The 18626-nt window shown below is 43.6% G+C and overlaps 2 protein-coding genes across 2 annotated transcripts; one reads left to right on the forward strand and one right to left on the reverse strand.

Annotated features, from left to right (window-relative positions):
- Window positions 1-7099: 7099 nt before the first annotated feature.
- XBP1 (X-box binding protein 1) lies at window positions 7100-9418 on the forward strand. The gene is made up of 5 exons (XM_084217263.1): window positions 7100-7340; window positions 7423-7519; window positions 7598-7726; window positions 8184-8347; window positions 9086-9418. The coding sequence occupies exons 1-5, from the start codon at window positions 7132-7134 to the stop codon at window positions 9273-9275; spliced, it is 789 nt and encodes a 262-aa protein (XP_084073389.1). The 5' UTR covers window positions 7100-7131; the 3' UTR covers window positions 9276-9418.
- Window positions 9419-11260: 1842 nt separating this feature from the next.
- CCDC117 (coiled-coil domain containing 117) lies at window positions 11261-18527 on the reverse strand. The gene is made up of 5 exons (XM_084217262.1): window positions 18080-18527; window positions 17431-17481; window positions 16848-17081; window positions 15340-15477; window positions 11261-14806 (listed from the first exon to the last, which is right to left on the reverse strand). Exons 1-5 carry the CDS (start codon window positions 18370-18372, stop codon window positions 14554-14556), a joined length of 969 nt encoding a protein of 322 aa, XP_084073388.1. The 5' UTR covers window positions 18373-18527; the 3' UTR covers window positions 11261-14553.
- Window positions 18528-18626: the final 99 nt, after the last annotated feature.

The raw sequence follows: 18626 nt of genomic DNA on the forward strand, positions 1-18626 counted from the left end.
AATTATGCAGATAATTAAGCTCAAATAATAGTTGCAAGACAATACTGCCATGCTTGATGCTTTCCTTCAGAGTCCTCACCAGGCAGGCACAGCAGATCATGTTACCAAAAGAAGAAAAAAAGAATTCTGAGAAACAAACTTAGGAAATTAATTCTATATGCTTTTTGATCATCTAAAATCTCTGCAAGGGGTGGCAGGAACAGAATGGATTTGGAAAGAATGTGGAGCCATATTTTCCAAGATTCTCAGTTTTCATTCTGCAAGAAAGACCCTCAAATGCATCCATAGCAATGCCTTTCACTGTGCTGCTGCGTTCCTGAGACTGCTCTGTATCACATCTACTCACTTTCAGTTACAGTTGCACTAAACTCCACACTACTGTTAATTTCATGTGTTCATTAGGTCAATGCTTGGCAGTTTCCTCATTCATAATATTGAAGAAGTCACCAATGAAATGAAATATAAATAACAAACCCTGCATATTTCACATATTTATATACAATCTAGGTATTGACACTTCTATATTTAATTCAACATTGTTATTCGTGTTTCTGGAGTAAATATAGGGTATAAGTTACTGTTCCTGAAGCCCTACTTCAAGCAATAGTATAAAATGAACAATATATAAACATCACAGAATAAATTTGCAGCACATGGTTAAAGTGTATGATGTATCAGCTGCTAATACTAATTGCAATATGAAGAACTCTACACCAAAGCCAAAAAATAGATTTCACTGTTTCTGAGTACCAAAAGCAAAAAACACTCTTAAAATGTTACTGGCTAAAATGAACAAATTCCTACATTAACAATGGATTGATTCATGTGACTGTGAGTTAAGAAACTATTTACTCTATTTCATCTTAGGTCATCTATTATATTAAAGACTCACCTAAGTTAAAAGATCTGACTGGCCCTTTTAATTAATCACCTTAAAACACTCATTTTCCACATTCAACTACTAGTACAGGATGTATTTAATTAGTAGATTAAGGGCTTTAGCTGTCCCTGCCTGTTTACATAAGAGTTATCATTAAAGTCAGTGCTAACAGAGCAAATCAGTGAGGATACCAGAGACAAACCATAATAGACTTGTCCCTCTCTGAACACCAGCTGCTATCCTGTGCCCTCTGGGGAGTCAGCAAATCAAAAATGTAGGAGACAGGAGATGGATGATTCTGACAATATCCCCCACATTTTGGGTCCTGCTGAACTTATGTTGAAACAGAACTGATTCATAACTTGACATTTCCTGATAATTTCCTCTTCTCATACAGGGTCACATGACAGCTGGGGACAGGATTCTGCATACAAAAGGGCACCCAAATGGAAGAATATAAGGAAATAAATTCAAAATTACAAAACAAAAAAGCTTCCAGGACTCTCAGGGGCTCTGGACTTCTAAAATAATTTCAAAGCCTCGGGAAGGTCTAAGAAATAAGAAAAGATTTTCCCTTTTAAATGCTGGCAGTGCTCCAAAGAAGAGCTGGCTTCTGCCAACAGGAAGTAGCCATCAAGTTTTCCTAAGCGTGGTTGTTTACCTCCCTGGGTATTTCCAAGAAGAGGTTCCAGTTCTGAACCAGGATGTGCAAACAAAAAGACTTACTGGAACAGGAGCTTTTAGGTATGTGAGATTTCAAGTTAAGTGTTTTCCTCAGAGAGCTTGCTCAACATGTGAGACGTTGGCACAAAACCCAGAACAGCATTGGTGGTTCCCTGGGACAGCACAGCAGCAAGTTCAGCCTCTCCTGTACTGCCCAAGCACATTCTGCAGAACCACCCCAAAAAATGCACTTGCTGCATCATCTCAAGTCAGTGTAGGACCTCTGCTTTTTTTCTTTTGCTCGTGACTACCCCCTCTAATGTGTCATTGTGCATCAGTGTACACAGGTGAGCACAACACCTCTGTGCACAGCTCCTGTGGCATCTCCCAGAACCTCCAAATCCTGCATGGTCTGCACAACCCTCTGGTTCACGTTTTCCTGACAGCAGGAGGAGAGAACCCTGCAGGGGAACACTGTGCTTGGGACCAAGCTAGAAAGAGAAAAGCCAAAGAGGAGAAGTAGGACTACACATGGGAATAGGTACTACAATCAAACCACAGCAAAGCGCCAGAGGTGCCAACAGCTGGGCCTTTTAAAGGGAAAGGGAATCCATGCAATGGAAGCAGAATCAATAGAGCAATAAAAGAATGGTGTGGGAAGGGGATGGACCAAGCTGGTTAGAAGTAGAGGCCAGAACTACTAAGCAAAGCAATAACAACTACAACCTCCTCTTGACCTGTGGGGTTCCTGCAGAGATCAGGGCTGCCCACCAAACAGATTATCTGACCTGAGCCCATTTTCCTGGCTGAGTGACCAATGCTGTTTGATTCCCAGCTGGACTCTCTCAGGGACTGGCAGATGGCATAAACCTTCCCAAGGGCATCCAGTGGCTATGTATAAAGATCTGTTTACATGACTAATGTTTGCAGAGTTTTCCCAGTAACTTTTCATTCTTCCAGAACTGGTCACAGGGTTGCCAGCTTTTCTGTTTACTGTGGTGTGGATATCTTGTCTTCTTTTAAATTCCCAAACCATTCCCAGTGGTTTGCTCCAAGCAAGAGAAAGTGGTTTGCTCCAATGTGCAAGAGAAATTTCCTTCTCTTTCTGACAGAAATTCCTTCTCTTTCAGATTTTTCCTTCTTTTTCAGAAATTTCCTTCTCTTTCAGATCTTTATCTGAAAATACTGCCATGTCCTTGTAAGCAGAAAGATTTTCCCTTTATATCAGCATTCTTTGACAGTGTGAGGAGGATTAGGAAGCTGTTTCTACATTGGGACCTCTGCTGTTTAATAAGCACATCAGTTTTCTGGGAAATTAGTAAATTGGCAAAAAAAATGCCACTGCTACAAAATTATATACATTTGTTAATTTCTGGTCTCGACTGAGACCAGTGAACTCTTGAGTTTCAGAGGAGTCCAAAAATGAAGCAAATTGGAATTACAATGCAAGTGAAATTCAGAGGGAAAAAATCTCAATATGGAGATGGAAGGAACATTGTGAGCCTTTTATAGAGATCACTTGATCTCAAATTTACTGTCATCACTCAAAAAGACAATGTATCATTAGACTGTTTTAAGAAAATCTGCCATCTTGTATTCTATAACAATAACAAAAGGAATTACACACACAAAATGTTAGAAGCTGTGAAACATCAGATGATTTTGTTGCCAAACAATCTATGATGCAAAGAGGTCACTACAGAAGAAGGCCACAATGGAGGTTCATATTTTCTAAAAATTAAGTGAATCACATGCTATACATGCATCTACACTTGACTTTTGGGCAGTGTGCTCCTCATCTCCCTTTTTTTACGAGGTACTACATTGAAATTTATTGCTGCTAAGCTGCCATTAAACCTGGAATAGGGCACAACCTCTTTGGATGTGGGCAATGGAACTGAACAGTCCAAAGAAGCTCCAAGGTGAACCTCAGTGCCTATGGCTGCTGGGAACTCCTGGAGCACTGAAAGGAGACTCTCTTTTCCTGAAGAAAAGCCTTATAAAAGGCCTAATTTCTAGTCAACTTGCAGAATATTTTTGTTCCAGAAACATTGGTAGTGTTGACTGAATTAACTTAGACTTCTTTTGTGAATCAGAAGCAAGATTTCATTGACTATGGTGATGGGAGAACCAACTCTATTGCATGGGGAGGCAGATAATCCTACAACAGGGGGATTTCGGCTGCCTGAGCCAGCTGATGCTGCCTGCAGTGCTTGGGACACTGCTATGGGGGAAATACAGACAGAGCTCCAGCAAGAAGGCCTGAAGGTACTAGAAGAGGTGTAACAGGAGTCACTGCAGGTACAGGTGTGATGGGATCTCTCCCTCACCGCAATTCAGCTAGGTCAGAGGGCTGGGCCATAAAGAGACCAAAGTAAGACTCTCCAGCCCATGCTTTTGGCCCACAACCAAGATCTAAGATGGAACTCAGGCAGACCTACCTCACTCTTCCTTGAAATTCTGGGCAGTTGGAAGCACCAGTAACATGTGGGTGGAACATGAGGACATGAGGACTTGAGGACAAGGAACTGGAATGCAAGGTACACATATGTTAGGAAAGTCATGGTTTAAAGTTGAACTCACTGTCTTTTCCATGCTTTTCTGGTGGTAACTTGGGAACAATCACAGAAGTCAATGAAGCAGAATCCCAATAACTTATTAAGTATTAATGGAGAAGGGATGAGAGGTGAGTGAAAATCACCTTTCTGAAAGGCTTGCTTGTGGCAACGTTAAGAGAAGGGAAAGCCAATGTCACTTTGGACAGCATGCAGGCAGGGTGGCAGCTCCTTGCAGTAGCCAGCAGATAGAGATTCTGCATATTCCCTGAGACTGAGAGCACTAAAACTTTGAAAGATGCACTCCTGAATCCAAATGTGTAATGACAAAATTTAAGAATAAGTAAAATTAGTTTACAGGTTTTGAATAACCTTGTTTTAGGCTGCTAAACAGGTTCTCTTCTCATTTAATCAGCTATTGATACAGGTATGGGAACACTCCAGCTGGTGTCAAGAACTTGGGGACCTGGGCCACCATCCAAGTATTTTCAGACACACATTTGGCAAGCAAGCTCCTTCTCAGATTATGATTTTCAGGTAATCCTTTCTCTATGCCCCCTCTCTTCCATTTTACTTTCCTCCCCTATTCCCCCTTTTTTCATGTGTAGATAACATTGAACACACATTTCTTTCTCTGTATCTGAGATTACACAAGGGTAAAGCCTCTCCACCTTCGTTAAACAAAATTATTTCCTCTGGTGGGTTGGCCACCTGGAACATAAAACATAAAGCTATTTTAGCAGGAACTAATGTGGTTTCTGGCAGGACAGCCAACAGTATCCTCATTGGCACATCCTTGGTGGTAGTGCTGAACCCCCCAGCGGGGTGAAGGCAGGGTGAGAAGCATTCTTGAGTCATGTGGATCACAGGATTAAATCTAATGACTGAAAAAAAGAAAAATACAAAGACTAGAATGTATCAACAGTGAAGGGGGGGAAAAAAGTGGAAATCAGACTTAAACTTGAAGGCTTTTTGTTAAAAGGGTGTCACAGTGTAAGACCAGCTTTCTGGACCTTTTCTTAGGCACTCTTTTACCCAGTGACTCAATCGTATATTTAATAAAACACTTTATATATCCTAATGTTAGTAAGATAATATTTGTGAGCCTAAATATATTCTCAGCAACTGCTCCAGAGCTTGTCTTAGTACTACTAAAACCATTCAAAAGGACTAGAATGCAGGGTGTCATGCCCTTCTTTTGCTAGCTATTACTGCCAACACTAATGGATGCTGTTATTATATTCAGTAACAATGGACATCACCAGTGCCAAGGGCAGCTTCCACTTTTGTTGGTTCCACATCACTGTGAAGCAGCTCAGGCATCACTACTAGCACATATGTCCCTGCACTTCTGTGGTTTATTCATGATCACAAATGTTTGTTGCAAAAGGAAGAGTGCTTTTCATGGGCAAAATTGCTTTTCATAGCAAAATTAAATCACCTGCAGACAGAAGGTTGGAATTTTTCTTCAGTCGTAATACCAAGACAAATGATATCTTTATGATAAATCATATAATGATAAATCAGATCTCCTCAGTATAGCTGTAAATATTACAAATCAGCAATGCAAGGCAGCCCTGTTCATCCCACTTTTCTTGCAAATAAGGGCAGCTTGAAATGGATGTCTGAAATCTGAAGCAGTTATTAATACTGAATCTGCATTTTGGTAGAAAAAAGTAACACTTTCAAGTGGGAATTGGAATTATAGAAGAAACATGAGTCCAAATCCAGAAGAGACACACAAAAGAGAAGCAGTATCTCCAATGGCCAGTATCTCAGGGGCTTAGCAGGACCCGAACAAACAATTTTTTGCACTCCGATTAAAAGGCTTATTGAAAAATTGCCATGTTTTTCACAAAGGTGTCAAAGTAGAAAGATGAACTTTCAGCCTTAGCTCAATGTCATGCTGCAGTGCGCAAGAAAAGAACAAACACAAGCTTACAAATGCAGTTTGTTCTCTGTATCATGAAAGCCTGGCAGAACTCCAGCGCTGGAGTAATGCCAAACCAGCACACCAGTGTCTTTGATCTTCTAAAGCTCATGTTTTCCTTTAGTGTTTAACATCTCCACTAATTTAAAATCAATGTACAAATGGCTTTCAGAAATAATTGTGAGCAGCCAAAGTCTCGACATTTCATAACTATTCAGGTCGCTGGCAACTGTCACAAGTGGAAACTTGGAAAGCTGCGGGCACTGAGCCGCCGGCAGCTCAAACACCCTCGATGCCCTGCACGGCCGTGCATTGCTGCCCGTGGGTTGCTGAACACCTGCATTCCTATGGGCAGAGCAATTCTAGGCTTTCTACCTGCCAACCTTTTGTCCGAACCCCAGATCTGTCAGATCTGACACCGGCCCGTCACGGCAGGGTGATTTCCTCCCTCAGACACTCAGGAGTGATCACTTCACTGCCAGCCTGGGGGCAGCGGTGCGACTCCCCTGAGGGATTTCTGCATGGTCTCCTGCAGCTTCCACTCATCAACCGCTAACCTCCCTGGATTTTTAGCCTTCTTAGACTAAAGAGTTCATTCTTATGGCATCTGCTACAGCTGCATTCGTGGCACTGGTGTTCGCCATTATTATGCTTGTGAATACTTGTGACAGACAGGGGCCGGGAAGGAGACCAGAGGGAGATTTCAGCTGGATCGGCTCACTGCCTCCTCAAGGAATTTCAATTTCGGCCACCGCCATCGCGGGAGGGCAGGGCAGGGCAGGGCCCGGCCCGGGCTTGGCTCGAGTCTGGCCCGAGTCTAACCCGGCTCCCCTCCGGCCCCGCCCGGCCCCGCTCTGCCCTCACAGCCGCCCGCAAGCCCCGCCCCTCGCCAGCGCCTCACTACCGCAGCCCCTTGTCTGATGCAATTCGCTTTCCCCCTTGCTCGCGGCCTCGGGCCAATCCCGGGCTCTCCCGGCCGTGGCGTCACGCCTCGCAGCCAATGAGCGAGAGCCACGATGGTAGAAATCCGGGCGGGGCGGCGCGGGGCGCAGTCGGCCGCGCTGGTGACGCGGGCGGTGTGTGCGCTGTCCTGCCGTGCCGCCATGGCAGCGCTGTCCGGTGCCGCGGCCCCGCGGCTGCTCCTCATCCCTAGCAAAGCGGCCGAGGCTCCCGGCACCGCGGCTGCCCGGCATCTGTCCGTCGTCCTGCCGGCAGGAGCCGACCCCGGCCTCCCCGGGATGGAGACCGCGCAGCCGGCCCGCAAGCGGCAGCGGCTCACGCATCTGAGCCCGGAGGAGAAAGCGCTGCGCAGGTGAGTGGGGGCAGCGGTGGCGGGGCTGCGGCTGTACTTGGTGGGTGTAGGATCTCCCGCTGACGGCTGCTCTGCCCCGCAGGAAGCTGAAGAACCGCGTGGCGGCCCAGAGTGCCCGCGACAGGAAGAAGGCGCGGATGACAGAGCTGGAGCAGCAGGTGGTGGAGCTGGAGGAGGAGGTAAGGGGCTGCGGGAGATAAGGGGCTGGAGGAGGGGGGAGGAAGGGAGCGGCCTCCCTGCCTCACGGCTCTTTGCAGAACCAGAAGCTGCTGCGGGAAAACCAGCTATTGCGGGAAAGGACGTGTAACCTCGCGCGGGAGAACCAGGAGCTCCGCTGCCGCCTGGGTTTGGATGCTCTGAAGACGGAGGAGGGTGACGAGTTCCAGGTGAGCCGCGCTGCTGGCATGTCCGCCCCCGCCTTGGGCAGAGCTGCCCCGCTCCCGGGGCAATCTCGGGGCAGTGGGCAGGGATATGCAGGAAATACCTTTGTCCTCCATATGGAGGCTGTCCTGAAACTCAGTGGGTGCCAAGTCGAAATGGGTAATGTGGGAGGTAGAAAGCTGACTAGTTTCTGGCTGGTTTAAGACAGTTTTCTCTGGTTTTCCACCTTATAGAGGTGAAGTAGAAACTGTTACAATCACATTGGTGTGTCTCAGATGTGGTGGAGAGGGTCAGGCTTTCATTTAAAAGTGTCAAACAAATTAAATGTACAAGTGTAGGGAAGAAGAAACAAATAGAGAATTTTGTGTTGGAAGCCTTTGCAGAAAAATTACAGTCTTCATGATCATGTACTGTACTGCCTGCCAGAACGTTTGCAGTGACTGAGTTTTTGTCTTGGTACAGGTTGTGAAGGAATCCCAGGTGGATGAGATCAGATTGGTGACCGGGTCCGCTGAGTCCGCAGCACTCAGACTACGTGTTCCTCTGCAGCAGGTGCAGGCCCAGCAGTCACCATTTCTGATAGCTTCCACATGGATTCTGATGGCAGTGACTCTTCAGACTCTGAGGTGAGCATCCAGTCCTATACAAATTGTCCATGAAATTCAGAATTACTGTAGATTTAAGATTACTGTTGTAATGTCTTGATGTTAAATGATTTGGTGATTTCCATTCATTCCAAATCTTGGAATGCCATACCTGTGCATCAGAACAGCTGTGTTAGGCTGTGTCCAGTGAGTACAGGAATTCAGCAACATCCACATGAAAAAACCCAGTCCCCATAGCTTTAGTCATGTGCAGGTCTGCCTAAGCCAGGTTTTGGTCCGTGCTCTGTGTAGCCAGCAGGCACTTTGGTGTTTGTACTTGATAGGTACAAGATCTGAAGGAGCTTCTAATAGTGGCTGTAAATCTCAAATGTGCGTATAATTCCCTGGGGATTGCCAGTACCCTTACAGAAAAAGCTGTGGGCAGAGAATGACGGTGTCCTGGCAAAGATTGCCCAAAAGGGTGTGGAGCCTCCCTCACTGGAGACAGTTGAGAACCATCTGGTGCAATCCTCTGCCACATGCTCTAAGATGACTCTACTTGAGCAGGGAGATGTGGCCTACTGTGGTCCCTTCCAGTCTGGCCTATTCTGTGAATTTCTGCAAGATGGGTAACTGCCTTGTGTGCTTGATGATATTCTTGGTAAAGCAACTGTGATTGCATCAGTGTATATTAACTTCCACATGGAGGTTAACAGATACCACATTTGGTGTTTGGCTGTAACAGTAATAAACTGTCTAAAACTATCTTTCATTTTGCAGTCTGATCTCCTATTGGGCTTTCTGGACAGTCTGGACCCAGAGTTGTTTCTCAAATATGCTGATTCAGAGTCAACGTGCCTGGAAAAGCTGGACGAAGAAATCTCTGGAGAAACAAATTCCATACCACCCGCCCTCTCTCCCTCTTTGGGGTCCCCATCAGCCAAGCTGGAAGCCATTAATGAACTCATAAGGTTTGATCATGTGTATACAAAACCCCTGGTAGTGGAGATTCCTGTTGAAGTGGGCAACCAAACCAATATGATAGTGAAAATTGAAAAAGAAAATCTCTCTTCATCTGATGACAAGGCCGTCCCTGAAGTCCCAGTGTCTGTGAAGAAGGAACCTGTAGACAGCTTCATGCCTGAACTGGGCTTTTCTCATCTGCTTTCTTCTTGTCATAGCCTTGAAACCTCGAGCTACCTGTTGGATGGCTGTAGTGACTCTGGGTATGAAGGATCCCTGTCGCCCTTCAGTGATACATCGTCTCCGCTTGGCACTGACCACGCGTGGGAGGACAGCTTTGCCAAGGAACTCTTTCCCCAGCTCATCAGTGTCTAATCTGATAGTGTTAACTCCTTGTGAGCAACTGTCCTGGCAGGAAATCAGCAATGCCCCTTTGGGCTGTATGTGGGGAAAATCAAGTCCATTCAGAAAAGTGTTTCTCATTTGTACCATGCTAGTTGATGGTATGAAAAAGCCTAGGGTGTCCTGTCCTACCCTGGCTCCCCTCCAGTCAGTGTTGGCTTAGGAGAGAGGCAGGTTTGTTTCTCAATAACTTGCCCAGTCTCTGTGAACCTGAAAATGTTTTGTTTTCCAGTTAAAATTTTAACACCAAAAACTAAACTGGGATATTCATGTATAGACAAGTGGGCTAGATCTTAATAGTCTCTAAGTCTTACAGCTTCACTAAATGCTTGTTTTCCATTTGCTATGTAGAGTTGCTTTGTCCATTTAATATTTAACTGTATTGGTGCAATTAAAATTCAGTGCAGCTCACTGACCCTTTTCTGCCTTAGAACTCACTGGGGAGGGGAGAGTATCTGGGCTTTGGAGAACTTAAGTTCAGGTCCCTCAGTGTCTCATCCTGCCACAATGCATTGAGGAGCACTGCTCATAAGGTGTCTGCACCTGGATGTTTCAGCAGTTCCCTTTTGGGGGCACTGGATGTGGCAGATGGGTTTGTGTGAAAGCCAGAGCTACTAAAGCAGAACCTTTAGCCTCTGTAATAGGTGGCAGGAGCTTGAAGTCTCAATATTCAAAAGTCAGGGCAGTGGTGGCACCCTGGTGGCCAGTAATGCTGTCCAAAAATCTCAGTCTGAGGGGAGGTGGGTGTGAGATAGACATGTTGTGAAAACGGCTGCAGATTCTGTATTACCACAGGAAATCCTGAAGCATCAAATGGACTTGTCAGGAGCTAATTTCAAATACCACAGGAGGACTTCTCATTTCCCACATCCATTTGCTCCAGTATCCAGTGTTTATCACAATATTAAAAACACTTGGAAAGACAGAAGAAATTTTATACTGAAAATAAGAGAGCTGTTGCAGGTGTTGGCACAGCTGTTCTTGGTTTCAGTGCTATTTCGTGTTTTGTATTCAATTTTGGCAAAAATAACTTGGGGTGGGGAAGAAGGAAAACCAGAGATGTTTCAGTCAGTAACATTCAGGGTGACTGGACTGCTTTGGATTACAAGCTCGAGTAACCTAGCTTATAATGAAGGATTCCACCTGAATAGTGGGTAGAAGTAAAGACTACAGCTGTGCAGTGTAACAAATTTAGATTAAAAATCCAAGTAGTTGGAAGAATAAGTTGTTTTACTTGCAAAGTGGAAAATAGGGATGACTGCAGGAGTATCAAATTGTTGCATGTCCAAAAAAAAAAAGCAGAAGTGAGGATTTGATCTGTAATTATGCAATAAATTTTGTTAGCACCCTTTTTAGGGAGTCCCAGCCCTTCCTGGCAAGTGTGAGCAAGCCATTTCAACATTTAAAAAGTCCAAAGAAAATTGTATTACAGTCTCCTTTCCATCACAGTAGGACATGGGCTGTGTTTAGCGCTTCCACCTTGTTAAGCACAGGAGACAGAAATGTCCAAGCACATGGTCTTTACGCTGTTTTGCCCCCTTTTTAACAGCTCTATCTATCCTGGCATGCTTTATCCTGACTTACTGCAAGCACTGGGTCCCCAACAAGGTGTTAATAGTTACTGAGATCTCTTCAGTGAAAAACACAGAAATAGTTCTTGTTTGGCATCTAGAAGCCTACTACCATTGAGAATTCCTATGAGCATTAGTATTTTCTACTAGAAACAAGTCCATTAAGATGGTACACAAAAAAAGCAAGTCTTACCTTCCAACAAAATTACTAAACTATGAATTTAAAACTCTTCTCAAACATTCCTTAACTTTAACAATACTTAGCTTTCTTAGTTCTGAATAGTTTTACTCTGAAGTAAAATAAAAGATCTCAGAACACAAGCTATAGCAACACTTATTGGTACCCCTATTGCTTTGTCAGAGGCCTATGAGAGACTTTAAATAACTTTTCCTTCCTGTCAGCTTCAGGTTTATTTTATTCTGCTGTTGCCTTCCCTTGTCCTGCAGAATACTGTGGAGGAAAAAAGGGGCCTTTGACATAGCATAGTTAAATTCAAGTCTTGTTAAGCCAGAAGAGTACTTTACTGTCCAGCTGAAGGACTGCACATAGGCACCCAAGGTTTTATCACTCTTCCCAGGAATGAAACAGTCATCTAAAAAATATTTTAGAAAATTTATTGAAAACTGACATACAAAGGGTGATTTGGTCCCAAGAGAAGACAGACCAGAATCGGATCTTTTGTATTTCAAAATAATGTTTTTCCTAATACTGCGTCGTGTTTGCCATCCCGTCTGTGAACAGCATTAATAAAAGTCTTTTAATGAAGACAACAACAAATGAAACTCACAAATACAGAAGTCTGTAAATGCCCACAGCTTGATCTCTCATCCAATCACTCTCTCCAAGTGATTGCAGTAGCAAGGATCTTGCTCAGTGCTCCTTGGTCACTTGGTTCCCACTCTTCTATCAATTTAAGCAACTCAACCCCACTGTCTCCTATCACAAGGGCAGAAATGCATTGTGAAAAAATGAAAGCAAATGTTTTCTATCAAAGCAAACTTAGACAATTTTTTTCTCCATCTCATAGTCTTTGTTAACAGTGCACCACTCTATTCTTGTTTTAGATGGCAGGTAACAGGTCAGTGATGCCCTGTTGGCATTGAATTAAGAGGAAAAACACCTCTAAAAGTCAACCTTTGGTACAAACCTAGCAGGAAAAAAAGTATGCTTGAAAGCCATCCACAACAATTTCTTATTCTGCAAATCTGATATGCAATTTGGTGTTTTTAAGAGGAAAACAACTGCATCATTTGATGTATTTAGGCCTCCTAGAGTTTTTTTTACATCTTCTGTTGCAGTTTCAATGTTGCTGAGATGGTTTCGTCACTTTTTGAAATTTTCATCCTTTTTTTTTCAGTTTATTTAAGATTCAGAGCTTTCACCTAAAATACTTTAATTATAATCCAGCAAGCTGAAAACCAGTCACTTACTTGGAGGCATCACATTTTCTACCTGCAGTGACTACAGCCTTCTCCAAACTGGCTGCTTTATGTTCTACTCAACCACTGGAGCACATCAAAGGCTGTAGGTTTTAAAAGATGTTCAGCAGCTTAATAATACATAAGAAATTTTACACAGTTCATGCAAAAGATTTATAGCAGACCCTGAAATGAAATTAGGCATTATAGCAAGATAGACTGCACATGTTCTTCAACTTAATAAACCTTCCAGAATGGTACAGGTATATGCTGGTTTCCAGAGTAATACCTGCTCAAATGCTGGAGTGGTTTTAGTAAAACTCTAAAATGTTATACCAAAAGACAGGAAATTTCAGACAACCTTCAACAAAAGCAGCAAGATAAACAGGGTTTAACAAACAGGTATGTTTTGAACAACCAGAAGGACTGCAAAAAGAGAAGACTGATTTTAAGCTTTCAGCTATGGGTTATTCAACAGTGAAGAATATTATTATTACAAGGATTATCTTTTAGCTGTGCAGAGGAAGAGTAGATTTTCTGCAGCTGCATTACTGTGTACTTGCTCCTTTATGCTAGAAAGATCTCAAAACCAGATTGGGACATAGGACTCTGAACAGAACCTGTTACTTGGAAAGGGATTTCTTATGAAAAGCCTCAATTTAGACATCTCTGAGAAAGCTCAAGGACTTATGAACAAAAGATAAAACCCTTAAACAAGTTAGAGAACCTTAAGCATAACAAACTGCTGTGCGCTGAGAAAAGGTACAAGCAATAGCTCATTGTGGGTTCCTTTCCTTGGCACCCCGTGCAGGGCAGAAAATTCTTTTGGCTTACATCTGTAGAAACAATGTGATGCTATATTATTGGCACATACTGTGGCTTAAATTTTATGTCTAGATTCTCTCAGGAAAAAGACAGGCATCTCCTTTACCTCACCACCAAAGCCACCAAGGGCTGGGACTTGGGTACAGACACAGCATTTGACCCTTCTAATGGCAGCAAGCAGCCATTATCCCTGTTAGCTGATTTACTTACCATGTTTACCCAAATTAATGGATGCCATTCATTTCATCAGAAGTTACACTGTCTAAACTGACTTTCCAACTCCATGCATACAAAGAATCTCAGCACAATCTAAAATGTGAATCACTTTGCTGAGAACCACTTTTCTTCAAACTTTGCATTGTTTGGGGAGGGGAACATCAAAAGCCCACAAATAAAATTTAGAAGCCAATGAACCAAAGATGACTGAAGTTAGCAGGTATCCTGCAAGTTATAAGTGCTGGCTTTACTTTCTACAAAGCCAAAGACTTAAGCTCAGCTGTAATATTCCTTCCCTACCACCCCATGGATTGTGTAATTTTTACATCTGAGTTTACATCAAGTCCAAACAAATAAGATGGTGTGAACAGCTGTATTACCAGAGAGACTGCTTTTCTATCCGTTACTAGATTTGAAGATATTTCTTCCTTTACATTTTGTTTTTCAAATTAAACCAAATGGCCAAGAATAGTATGTGCACCAGTTTCAATGGCTCAGTAAGACAAAGGTGTGGCTTAAGCCACAGTTACATTCAATATTTGGATTTTATGCTTTACCAAGGGCAATTAAGAGGATATTTCATCATTAAGCAAGATGGAAAGCTACTTCCCTGTTCCAAAGGCCTCTGAATTACCTTTTCAGTAAAAATAACAATACTTAACAGATTGGAACACAGAAATCTTAGGGTGTTTCCTGGCCACCCTATGATTGTGGTGTGCTTATGACTGTTAGTAACAAAACAAAAACCAAATAATATAACTTCAGATTCACACGTCAAACCAGAAAAAAATAATCAAAAAACATCAACAATAAGCATCAGAAGCTCACCACTTCCAGTCTAAAATCTGGCATCTACAACTCCATTTCTTCTTCTGCACACCCAGATATTCCCAAACTAACATATGGATCTGGAGACATGGCAGTCTGTTGTGATCCAGGGAACGTTTCAGTCTGTGGGTCAAAAGGAGCTCTTGGTGTTGGGTGCTTAGCTTGACATACTTCTGTACTCTGCTGCTTGAAGTTCTTAACAGAAACAGACTTCAGTTTATCTGTCATAAATTCAGGAAGAGGTTTCCAAAGCACAAGCTCCATAGAAGGACGGCTCCTAGAAGGGATGGAGTTTCAGTAAAATTTAAGTTCTCCAAGCACAGCTTTTAAATGCAGAAGACCTGTATCTTCATCCTTTGAGCTAGCCTGGAACCATATTCCAGAAAATATATACCTTTTCCCCCCTTATTAAATTTCCTTTTCCCTATTCCCTAGTTCCATTATTTCTAGTTCTAACCCTGTATTTCCTCTCTTTTTTGCACCAAACTTGACCACCATTGGTCACACTTCAAGATCTTCTCATTTTGGAAATTCATATACATAAAACCAAAACTGATACTGGTTCACTCAACAAATCTCACTCTGCAGACATGAGGAGTACAAAACACTTACTTGATGACCACTACAGTTACACTTATGTCTTTTTTACATTAGGACAGTTTTTCCTATTTTAACCAGATGAATGGTGTGTTATACAATGTTGGCTGCATCATGCAGTAATCAAGGACATCTCCATAAACATGAAACGAGGTCTCTCTTTTCATTTGCACATGTTAGCTACATAGCACCATGATTTCCTCCAGAACTTACATAGATTCTATTATTTTCTTTGTCAGGACTTCACCAAAATCCCTCTTCATCCCTTTCTTAAGGGTATCTGACAGGATAAGAGTGGGCAGATTGCTAACATTTCCATCAGCATGAACTTCCTCATCTTCATCAATTATCCTAGGAATGGAGGGGGAAGAGGGAGATAAACACTATTGAGCATACTGTTATCAGGAACATCCACTGCAGACTACAGTCACATCTATGTGCTCTGCTCTGTGCACATCTCTGACCTAGGCTGGGTACCAGAAGCAGCAGGGCCATGTTAACACGAGTCTCTCTTGGGCCAAAACACCCCAAGGACTCACAGAAGCCACTCAAGCAGCAATGCCACTTCTGGTACCTGAGCTAGCTTTGTTACCCCTGTGCTATCCCAGCAGTGTCAGTGCAAAGATACACTGAGAGAAAATAAATTCCCTCCAAGGGAAATTGTATGATTCAGTCACATTACACAAGTGAGTCTCAGCTATGCAGCTGCTTCACCTGTTCCATTTCCCAAAACTGGAATTGAGAATTATTGCAAAGGTACTGAAAATACTGAAAATAATGCTTCACTTTCCACAACTCTGTGCCAGTTTCTGAGATTAAATCAGCACAAATTGTTGAAGTGTTTAGAACAAATGGAAGCATCTCCTTTGTTTTTGGTTTTTGTTTTATAGAAAATTTAGCAGTGTAGCTGGGAAGAATAGGGAACAATCCTCCAAGAAGACCAAAGCAGACACAGACAGATAATAGAGACAGATTTCACTACTCTCATTTACCCATTAAAAAAGTAACAGTCTAGCAGTACCTTGCTTCTCCTTATGCATCATCTATGGAGTAATCTACAAAAAAATCTTGTTTTAAAATTTCTATAACTTTACGCTTTTCTAATCATCTGCAGTGGTCATTTTAGATATTTTGGAATAGCAGCTCATCTGCAATCAACTGATACATACCCAGGCCATCCCCAGAAATCTTTCAAGGGCCAGAAGGCACAGTAAATTTATTAAAAGACTACAGCAGACTGTCTACAGCCACCCAATTACCCCACATTACACCATCAGCAAGATGAATCTCAGCCTTACTGCATATGTGCAGAGAGACCTCTTTGGTTCATGCTACTCCCTCCACTGACAAATTCACATCTATTTAAATTTCAATGCAGTTGGTTGAAAACAACTGAGCTCAAGCCTGAGCAGGTAAATGTTAGAATTTGAGCTTCTGGATGCTCACAGAAGAGCATTAAACCCAATTATGGTATATCAAAGCTGCATAATGATTGTGAGCAGGGTGTTATTTACTCAGCATCTCCTGCTCTAGCACCCGAAATTTCAGACCAGCCTGAAGACTCACAGGACCACAGGTAGCCGAAAATGAAATAATTTGAACAGAAGTTTCACTTCAGACTTACAGCAGTTATCACACTGCTAAGTGCTAGATTTACCCTTGAATGCCCACCAAAAAAGGGAAAGCTCAGCAAAGCCAGGCTACTCAATCCCTGCATTTACCTGTCCTCAATTTCCTGAAGTTTCCTGCGAGCAACCTCGCATTGCTGTTCCCCCATTGTCTGATCCATTTCTTCACAGGGAATTTCTAACATGGCAGTTTCAGGACCGCTGCCACCATACTGACTTGCTACCTCCCCAGCTGCCTGCTGACCTGCACAAAGAATCCATTCTTCAGTGTTGGGATTCAAAGGGCAATTTTTGGCTCCTGTCAGTCTCTTCTTCCGCACAGGACAGCTAGGAAACAAAGTAAGTTTACAATTGTCAAAAAAGAAATGTGAAATTCTACAGGAACAAATGTAAAGTGCATTTCAGCAGCTCTGACACTCTATGGCAATGCAACCTCAACAAAGAAAATAAATCCACATTGCCCTTAGTAAAATGTGGGTACCTATTTAGGAAAATCAGTGCCACACAAGTAATTAGGTAATAGAAATGGATTTGGGCTCATGTGCAATTCAAGAGAAGAGTTCCAAATGGAAACAATGATAGATTTCCTTCCTGTTTGTATTGTAGGTGAGATGTGCTCACACAAAACAAAAAGCAAATCAGGATTTTTCAGGCTATAAAAGACAAATTAATTTACCCTTCTGCCTCTTCTTCTAGCTTATGCTTCTTTCCACATCGCACAGAGACACTACAAAAGAAAAACAGTTACTTAGCTTCAAATTTTATCTTTTGGTTACACTGATATTTTCAAACAATATTTTCCTCCCTTTTAAAATTTCATCTGAGATCAACAGTGACAGAATGTCACCAGCTGTGATGGGAATAAAAGTTTGGGACAATAAATAACTACTTTGTTACAAAGGAAGTCAAAGGAGGCTGTAATTGCTCAGTTCTCTGAACAAAATTCCATGCTAATTTCTTCTCCTTTACGTTATTTAGTTTTCTGCAAGTGGCAGGAGCAATTTCTAAAATTCAAATGCTTCAAGAAGCAACACATGACCCAGCTTGAGTCTCTTAATACTCTGCATCACAGGGACATACTGAAAAAATACTGAAACAAATAAATGAATTTGAAAGTACGCAATGATGCTGGTCCTTGCCTTTTAAACAGCTCCTTCATCCCCCCCGAAGTCAGCTTCAAGGTCCTTAACCTAGCAAAACACAATTTTCCAACCTCCTACCAGCGCAACACTGCTACAAGGAAACAAATCCCGTCCGTCTCGCAAAGCACCCGCCGCAGTTCCCCACTGCCGGCCTGGGCCCCGCGGAACGGCTCCGGCACTTACTGGCTGCGGCTCCTGGTGAAGGAGCTCACCGGGGCCACCGTCAGCCCCTCGCTGTGGCTCCCGAGCGCGGCCAGGGAGGCCAGGTCGAAGCTGCTCTGCAGACAGAGGCCGGAGGATCCGTCCCCGCCGTCGTTTCCGATCCCTGCCATGACCATCCCGGGTGGCTGCAGACGGCCGTGGCCGCCGGCTAAGGGCTGCGGGCCGTGGCGCTCCGGGGCAGCGGCCGGCGCTGTGGGGAGCTCCACGGCCGGGCCCGCCGGGATGCCCTGGAAGGATCTGCCTAGCGCTGCCATTTCCTGCTGCGGGGGAGAAAGCGCACATCAACGCCGCAATCCGCGCTGCGCCACACGCCGGCCCTGCCCTAGGCGCTCCCGCACGAAACCTCCTCCGCTCGCAGCTTTCACCCGGGCCGAGCCGGGCCCGCGGCTGCGGCCGCCGCTACAGCCCGGGTCTTTCCAGGCCTTTCGCCGCGATCGGATAAGGACCCGCGGGGACTGTGGGAGCTGTAGTCCCGGGCTCTTGGAGACCTCCGGGAGTTGTAGTCCCA

This window comes from Fringilla coelebs (assembly GCF_963513975.1).
Source record: "Fringilla coelebs genome assembly, chromosome: 17".
NCBI lineage: Eukaryota > Metazoa > Chordata > Aves > Passeriformes > Fringillidae > Fringilla > Fringilla coelebs.